A 9,765-nucleotide genomic window follows, 5' to 3' on the forward strand; every position below is an offset into this window, starting at 1 on the left:
GGGATAGCTTGAAGCTCAGTCTCAAAAAAAAAAAAAAAAAACAAATACTGGTTTGAAATACTACATGAGATTTTGTAAACTCTAAAATGAATCAATTTTGAACCATTTATTATGTAAAACATTCCTGAAATGTTTCCTATGTAATTCTTATAATATGGAGAAATGTTTATTCTAAGAATATATAAGTAATGCAATTTGGCTTAATTAGCTTCTATTAGTAATTAACCTAAATTTATCAATTGAACAGCATTAAAATTCCTCTCTGATAAAAATGTGAGAACTCTATATTACCAGTGTGCTTAAGAAGCAAGATAGTCTTATCAATATGAAATATAATTTCACCTATGTTAAAATGTTAAAAAATATATACTCACATGCCAAGCCCCACCAGGTGGACCTTTACCAAGAACTAAGTGAGGGATATAATGATGTTGTTCTAATTTCCAGTGCAGAACAGATGGATAATCATACCCAAAGTCAGCATCTGGATGAAGAAGTGTGTCAAAAAGTACCGCAACTGGATTGGATGATCGGCCCTCAAGGCCCTCAGACAAGTATTCTAAGTCCTGAATGGAAAAAAAAAGGGAGATAGAGTTTGAAAAAAGCCAAAACAGTGATTTTAACGAGGGTGAAGGCATTATTCTAATTCAGAATTTGCCAAATATTCTAGCTATAGAACACTGATATTCTTGAAATCTTAATAGATGCTTTGATCAAATAAATACAGGAAAAGCTAACCAGATTCTTATAATGCAAAACTTGAAGATACCCTAAATATGCTAATGTCTACCAAGATACTCTACTAATAAAAGCAATTCCTCCCATTTTTTTAGTGTTAGAGGACCTACTAAAAGTGCATCAGGAAATAACTTGAGAAATTCTGTTCTAATAAATTCAATATAAATAGAAATAACTCAGCACAATATATTTATGAATCTAAAATATAAAAGAGAAAGTATTATAACATTTCTATCTAAGAAATAATACTTACATAAGTAAAAACTAATCTCATTTCATTAAAAATATTTTTTTAAAGACTGACATGTAAGAAATAATACCTGATCAACAATGGAAAGATGTCTTGCTTCTTCTAATTTATTATGTAAGATTGTATTTGGGTGTATTGCTTCTGATGATAAATATGGTCTGTAGCCTGATAACATATAAGAAAGGCATATTCCTGAGGGTCCATTTCCTGTTTAAAAAAAAGGTGGAAAGGGGTAATCATCAAAAGACAGAAGGGGCCAGGCACGTTAGCTCACGCCTATAATTACTATAATACTGTAATACTATGGGAGGCTGAGGCAGAAGGACCACCTGAGCTCAGGAGTTGGCGATCAGCCTAAACAAGAGTGAGACTCCATCTCTAGTAAAAACAGAAAAATTAGCCAAGCATTGTGGCAGGGCCCAGCTAGTCAGGAGTGGCTGATGCAGGAGGATAGCTCGAACCCAGGAATTTGAGGTTGCCATGAAGGTAGGAGGCCACCATGGCACTCTAGCCTGGGACAAAAGAGTCAGACTTTGTTTTGATTAAAAAAAAAAAAAAAAGACAAAAGGGAAAATAAACCATCTGGCTTCATAAAAATAAAAAAAAAAATGACAAATAGCAGGAGTTGGGATCTGAAGCAAAAAGCTGGTTTGTCTGAATCAAAATGAAAGATAAAATTAATGAAGAAAAATCACATGCTAGTATTAACAAATGCAGAAAAAGCATTTGACAAAAATAACACTGATTCGTAATTTCAAAAAAAAAAAAACTCTCAAAAAATTTGGAATAGAGAGGAACTTCCTCAACATAATAAAGAACATTCATGAAAAACCTATAGCTAGTATTAAATACTTAATGAGACACCCTTTCTTTCTAAGATGGAAAAAAAGACAGGGTTGTCCCTCCCACTAATCCTACTCAACACCATAATGAAAGTCCTAGCTAACGCAGTAAGACAAGGGGAAAAAAATGCACAGATTGGAAAGGAAGAAATAAAACCATCTTTGTTTATAAATGCATGATCATCTATGTCAAAAATCTGTAATTAGAACTAAAAAGCAATTACAGCAAGGTTGCAGAGTACAGGTCAATACATAAAAGTCAATTGCTTTCCTATATATCAGCAATGAAAAAGTTTGATCTGAAATTAAAAATACGACAGAACTTGCATCTACACCAAAAAAAAAAACCTAAGGTATAAACCTAACAAAATACATGTAAGATCTCTATGAAGAAAACCACAAAATGTTAAAGAAATTAAAAAAAAATGTACATACATGGAAAGATATTCCATGTTTATGTACAAGAAGACTCAGTATTGTTGAGATATCAATTCTTCCCAACTTGAGCTATAGATTCAACACAATCCCAATAAAAAAAATCCCATCAAGTTAGTACGTGGCTATTGGCAAACTGATTTTAAAGTTTATATGCAAAGGCAAAAAGACCTAGAACAACTAACACAGTATTAAAGATAACAAAGGCAGACGACTGGATCCTATCCAATTTCAAGTCTTTTTTGATAACTTAGGAGAAAATCTAGGTTTAATAATAATGAGTTTTGGGCGGCGCCTGTGGCTCAAGAAAGAGGGCGCTGGTTCCATATACCAGAGGTGGCAAGTTCAAACCCAGCCCCAGCCCAAAATACTACTACTACTACTACTAATAATGATGATGATGATAATAATGAGTTTTTAGATACAATACCAAAAGCAGAATACATGAAAAAATAAATTCACAAGTGGGACATCATTAAAATTAAAAACTTCTTTTCTGCAAAAGATACTACAAGAATGAAAAGACAAGTCATACACTGAAAGAAAATACTACAAACCACCTAAAATAAACAGAGAACTCTTGCATCATATGGAATTGCATCATTATGGAACTGCAAATTAAAATAATGAGATACCAATCCACCTCTATTAGAATCCAAAACACAGATCCCATCAAATTCTAAGAGGGATGTGCAACAGTAGGAATTCTCACTTACTGCTACTGGGAATGCAAAATTATCTAGCCACAGTTAAAAACAGTTCAATGTTTCTTACAAAGCTAAACAAGGTCTTACTGTGTGACCCAGCAATTATACACCTGGGAATTTGTTCAAATGAACTGAAAATTTATGTTTGTGCAGAAAACATACGATGTTTATAACAACCTTATTTGTAACTGTCAAAACTTGGAAGCACTCAAGATATCCTTCAAAAGGTGAATGGATAAGCAAATTGGTACATACACACAATGGAATATTGTTCAACGATAAAAGGAGATGAGCTCTCGAGACACAGAGGAACCAAAATGTATACTGGTAAATGAAAGAAGTCAGTCTGAAAGGTTACATCTAGATGACTCTTGTATGACATTCTGCAAAAGACAAAACTATAAAGATAGTAGAAAGATTAAGTGGTTGCTAGGGGTTGAAGGAAGGTGCCCATAGGTGGAATATAGACTCTTAGAGCAGTGAAACTATTTTATATGATACCATAATGGTGGATACATGAGACTATATACTCAACAAAATGTACAAAGCTGTATATCACAAAGAATAAACCCTAAACTACAGCTTTTAGTTAATAATAATATACCAACTGGTTCATCAACTGTAAGAAACGTATCACACCAGTGCAAGATGTGAAGGTTAGGAACAGGGGAAACCAGAGGGGGAGAGGAAGAGTATATGGGAACTCTTTTGTGTTTTATGCTCAATTTCTCTGTAAACCTAAACTGTTTTGAAAGATACAGTCTATTAATATAATAAATAAATAAATGATGAACAAGGGGAGTTAGGATCTGAGTCAAACAGCTAAGTTCCTATAAACAAAAAGGTACAATATTCAAAAGACAACAGGCAAAGAATACAACCGGCAGTTCACAGCAAGATGTTCCAGTCCTAAACCCCGGAACCTGCCATGATCTTGTACAGCAAAAAGACATTGTATATGTGATTAAGGACCTTGACAATGATACAGTACAGGTGGCACCCCAGCCAGCTCAGCTGAGCTGAACTGGAGGACCTGCCGCCTCTGCCTCGGTGGTGTAGCAGCAGAACCAGCAGGCTAAAGGGTAGGCAAGGGGGGGGCCTCCTACTCCCACCGAAGGCTCCAATAGCCAAAGGGGCCAGACAACTGCTGCGGAGACACAGGTGCCTTGGTGTCTCCTTCCCTTTGCACTTATTTATGACTGAATAAGGAACCCCATTTCCTATGCCTAGGTTAATTTCATGTAAGCTTCCTAGGCCTCAATTCAGTGGACGGACTGTCTCCATTCATTAATACATTCATTCACCTTGCCCCAATGGAAGAAACTGTGTCCATTCATTTCCTGGCCTCATATAGAAGGAACCCATGCACCTATATATACCCCTAGACAAAGAGCTCGGGGAGAGAGACGGGGACAGAGAGAGCTTTTCTCTCCTGACTTGGGTTTTCTCTCCTTACCAGGAGCTTTAGTGTTTTTGTATTCTTTTCTGTAAATAAATCCTGTCTTACCACTGATCTGTGGTCCACAAATTTATTCTTCAAATCACCTAGGCCAAGAACCTGAAACACTGGTATCAGATTTGGCAAGCCAGCCAGGAGAGAAGATGAAATTCCAGTATCAAGATGAAGATATTCTGGCCTATCCACATGGACCCTACCTAATCACGAGTCCTCACAAACAGAACTTTTCCCCACTCTGGTGAGAGGGAGATGTTTCTTTCTTAACCTTCTTTCACAGTTACAACATTGCTGGTTTTGAAGATGTAGAAGGGAGCCAGAAGCCAAGAAATGTGAATACTCTCTAGCAATTTTTAAAAGCAAGGCAATACTCTTCCCTATAGCCTCCAGAAAGCTCTGTCAATATCCTGATTTTAGCCCAGTAACACCCATGTTGAATTTCTGACCTATAGAAAAGATAACGCACTGATATTGTTTAATGCCTCTAGATTTATCATAATTTGTTTACAACAGCAACAGAAAACCAATGTATGTATTAGGGAAATTAGCTCTTGATCTATCATTAGGTTAAGCCACCTATGGGCTAGCTGAGGCAGGGATAGATTGTTTTAGAAGGAGTGCGATGGGCAGATGCAGATGAAGGTATGTGTTCTTTTTCTGACCATCCATAGCCTAGTTAGCCTAAAAAGATAGTTTTTCTTTACTCATTCTAAGACATCCGGGGCAGAAAACCAGACTTAGACATAGGGAAATGAAAGACAATGAATGGTCCCTTACATCTATCTTGGACGGGACCTGCTGCAAAAACTATCATATGCCCTAGAGAATGCAGAACAACAACCCTGCTCCCCCCCCTTTCCTTCCTTTCATCAGGGCATTATGGCATACGCGAGCATATGTCAGTCAAAGGACAGGAATTTTCTTTCTTCATAACTTTGATACAAGCTATCAAAGAAATTTAGGAAGCCAAATGCTCTGAATGGCATCTCTATCCCATAATTCTCTCTTTTGGCTTAGCTGTACCCTATAGTATTTATATGGCTTCCTTGAGTTTCTGTATTAGACGGAAAATACAAATGACAAGTAATTAAATGCATGCAATAAAAATTTAAAATGTTTAATTCTGAATTAGGTTTTATTAATAGTTTAATTTTTAATATCTTATATGCCTATCTGCTGAGGTGGTACAAAGGCTCTCAAATAGTAATGTCACAGCTAAATTGCAGCGAGTACTATAATGTCATTGCTGCTTGAGCAAAGTCACCCAATTTCTGAGTCAGTTTCTCTGTCTGTAACTACCCTACTAACATCAGAAGGCTACAGAGTTGTAAGGTATAATCCAGTAATACAGATTTCTTTGTACAAAGCTCTAATGGTATTTGTTATCACCACTACCACAAAATTGTCATATAGTTAACACAAATGATAGGCAATCATTTTCAAATAATGTACTAATATCAGCCCTTCCATGAAAAGATAACTGCACACTGACTCTAACATCAGATAAACCAGTTACACAGTCCAATGATTTGGTTATTTATTGTTTTAGCAAATATTTTAACATTATTTTATACCATCAAGGTTTATGTAATATTTTAGCAAATATTTCAGTAAACAATCTAAAAATACTTTTTAATACAATCTTAAAAACTTGCATGATCTAACTGTAGATTTATAAAAGAGGTAAGGGTCACACTCTAATCTGAAGAGATAAAATTGCAGTAACTTACCTATTATTACCACAGGCAAAGTCACTGATGAATCTTCAAGTAAAGATGTTTCTTCAACTAATGGCATAGCTTTAACTTTTCGCCCCAAATTATCACCAAAATACTGCACTAAGGAATTAAAAATCTCTCCTTCAGTTTCACTGTCACTGTAGTTTCTTGAAGAAAAGAAAGCAGATAAATAAAACAAGAGATATAGTCAACACAGACCTTATAGTCTTTACTCAGATTTTATTTAGGTCATAACAGATTCAATAGTTTCACAGGAGAAAAAGAAATGCTCCTGATGAATTCTTTCAAATTAATAGCTCAGAGACAGATCAACCTACACAACTTTGAAGGCCAAAAATCCTAAATAGCAGTTTTTCTCTCATAAGTATCTTGTAGACAACTCCCTACTAAAGAAGAAGTTCTCTTTAACAACCATCGTATTAGGGTTTTTATAATTCTCGGAACTCCTAGGAATGCCTAATTTCTCTTTTTCTTATTAAAAGGTGAGTGCATTAAAGACAATAAATAGTCACGTACATTTCTAAGAAAAGTTATCATATTTATCAATTGTGCACTTTGGAGAAAGAAGTATCATACACTATATCCTCAAAAATACAATAAAATGATTTTAATGTTGATTTCTGTTCTTTCTTTGCCATTTGCCTTCACGGAAACTAGTTTTAGCATTCTGACATGTTCATGCAATAAATGAGTTTTCCCTGAACACAGTTAACGTTCTGCATTATACTCTGTTACTTCAGAACAGAATCCCTTAACTATTTTTCACCTTCATACAATCAGCAACAGCCACGTCTGGCTTTGTGTCTACTAGTGGGTAAGGGGGTTTATTACTGTTCTGAATGATAAATATGGAATGGATTGGTTCCTTTACAAGACTCAAGTCCACTCACTGATCCAAGAGGAGTTTGATCAATGGAAAGAATTAAGCAGAGAGAGGAATTTCTACTTCCCTATAAGAGTTCCTAGTCTAGCCTAGCAGAGGGTAAACTTCCTTAGGATACATTGAGCGCTTCTCTGAACCAAAGAAAGTAACCTCTACCCCCAAATATTTGGACTCCTCTCATATGGCCCTTTTTGACCAAAACAGATATCCATCAGGCATGGCTGCTAAGGGAACCCCGCCTCATACTGCAAAGCTACTCTAGAATGAAGTGTCCTCTGCCCAATCCATCCCTTTTTAAATCATTCCAATTACTGTCCCTAATCAAATCCAGATGCATCTTCTATCTTGCCAGCTTCTGCTTCTGGGCAACTGGATTCACTATGAGTATTTTATACTCTGGCTTTGTCCCTAGTATTTCTCTAAAGTGTGTGCAAAGGGTAGGTGGCCCAATTATTGTTAAAGGCCACAATCCTTTCTCAGGAGATAGAGACCTCATCTGCAGTTTCTCTCAGACATTCCTACTGTAAACACCGTTGCCTCCATATATATAAAACCTAAGAAATAATTAATAAAAATGATACTCTAAGTTTTTGGTTACTCTAAAGATGTTTTCCTTCTTCAAACCTTAACATTTTACATGAGAAAGAGGGAGGACAGGAATGTGCTTTGGGTTGTCAGCATGAGAGTGAACATATGAAACTAGATAAATATGACCTGACATTCTGAAAGCAAACTTAGGATCTTTTGAAAATGCCTGTGGCCAGGCACGGCGGCTCACACCTATAATCCTAGCACTCTGGGAAGCCAAGGCAGGAGGATTACTTGAGTTCAGGAGTTCTAGACTAGTCTGAGCAAGAGCAAGACCCTATCTCTGCAAAAAATAGATTAGCTGGGCAGTGTTAATAGATACCTATAGTTCTACCTATTTGGGAGCCTGGGGCAGGAGGATCACTTGAACCCAGGAGTTTGAGGTGCTGTGAGCTAGGCTGCCACCATGGTACTCTAACCTGAACAACAGAGTGAGACTATGTCTAAAAAAAAAGAAGAAGAAGAAGAAGAAAAAATAACTATGTTTGCAGTTAATTTTATGAGCAAACTTTAATGATCCATAATGCCTTGACCAGTTTCAGAAGAGTACAAATAAATGCTCTGAAATAAATTCCTTAAGGACAAATCATGATTACCTATGCTGACTTAAAGAAATTCCATATCACTTTTGCTTAAAGATACAGAACTCAAATTCTGTATAACCCATTTTTATTATGAGACAATTATTATATTCTAACTCAAGATGTCTCAAACCTTAGAATTTTATTACAGCTGTCACTTCTACATATTCACTCTATCTTTTATAAGCAATTACCTTTCTTTACACTGAACCTGTCCTCTCAGTTTATACTGTAAAAAAAAAAAAAAGTAATTTGAGAGGTTAAGACAATTAGAAATAAAATGCCCTCCGTTGGGCTTGTGTAAAAAGACAAATACATTTCAAGAGCTCAAAAACACGAGGACAATAGATCAGGCCCTGGATCAATATAAACAGAGGGAGACTTAGAAAGGAAGTTTTTGTTTTTTGATTTTTTTAAAATAAGACCTTTAATGAGACATAATCCACATATAAAATTCAGTGTACATGTCCATGGTTTCTAATAGTCACAAGGTTTTGCAATCATTACCAGTAATTCCAGAAAACGTTTATCTCAAAAATACACCCCCCACTCATTAAGAGACATTCCCCCTCTTCACTTTCCCCAGCCGTGGCAACCACTAGCCTCCTTTCAGTCTTACGAGATCTGCCTGTTTTAGACATTTCATATGAATGAAACCCTTCATGCAATATGTGGCCTTTTCTGTCTGGCTTTTTCTACTTAATATGTTTTCAAGTTCATGTCAGAGTATATGGAAGTACTTATTCCTTTTGATGTCTGAATAATGCTCCATGGCAGGGATATACCACTTTCTGTTGATGCATTCATCAGATGATGAACATACAGGTTATTACCACTTGTGGGCTATGAACATTCATGTACAAATTTTGTGTGGGCATTGTTTTCATTTCTTTAGGATATATTTCTAGGAGTGCAAAGGCTTGGCCATAAACTTTATATTGAAGCATTCTGAAGAACTGCCAAACTGTTTTCCACAATGGCTGTACCATTTTACATTCCCAATAAATAAGAATTCTATTTTCTCTACATCTAGCGAAAACTTCCCTTTTATCTCAGCCATCCTTAGTGGGTGTGACATGGACTCTCATTGATTGTAGTTTTGACTTGCATTTCCCTAATGACTAATAAGAATCTTTTCATGTGTGTATCTGCTATACGCATACCTTTTTATATCTGTTCAAATCCTTGGCCCATTTTTAAATTAGGCTTTTAAAAATTATTACTGTTGAACTTTCAAAGTTCTTTATATATTTTGGATACAAGTCCCCCTTCAGATATCTAATTTACAAATGCTATAAAATATTTTCATTCATTCTGTGGACTGTCTTTTCAGTTTTTTAAAGAGAAGGTCTTACTATGTTGCCCACACTGGTCTCACAGTGGATCAACCTTCTGAGTAACTGGGAGTACACCAGCCTAGCTTTGCCTTTTTGCTTTCTTTTTTTTTTTTTACACAGAGCCTCAAGCTGTCCCTCTGGGTAGAGTGCCGTGGCATCACAGCTCACAGCAACCTCCAACTCCTGGGCTCAAGCGAGTCTCCTGCCTC

At 36.1% G+C, this 9,765-nt stretch overlaps 1 protein-coding gene across 1 annotated transcript in view; it reads right to left on the reverse strand.

The window, feature by feature from the left end:
• The window catches only part of OSGIN2 (oxidative stress induced growth inhibitor family member 2), a 28,285-nt gene that overhangs the window by 14,449 nt on the left and 4,071 nt on the right, over positions 1-9,765 (reverse strand). The window contains exons 2-4 of the mRNA XM_012809880.2: positions 6,159-6,313; positions 1,059-1,195; positions 375-566 (exon numbers count right to left, since the gene is read on the reverse strand). Of these exons, the coding sequence (XP_012665334.1) occupies positions 375-566; positions 1,059-1,195; positions 6,159-6,313 (484 nt within the window). The remainder of the gene's footprint in view (positions 1-374; positions 567-1,058; positions 1,196-6,158; positions 6,314-9,765) is intronic.

This window comes from Otolemur garnettii, unplaced genomic scaffold (assembly GCF_000181295.1).
Source record: "Otolemur garnettii isolate 467f Iridium unplaced genomic scaffold, OtoGar3 scaffold00004, whole genome shotgun sequence".
NCBI classification, from domain to species: Eukaryota; Metazoa; Chordata; class Mammalia; order Primates; family Galagidae; genus Otolemur; species Otolemur garnettii.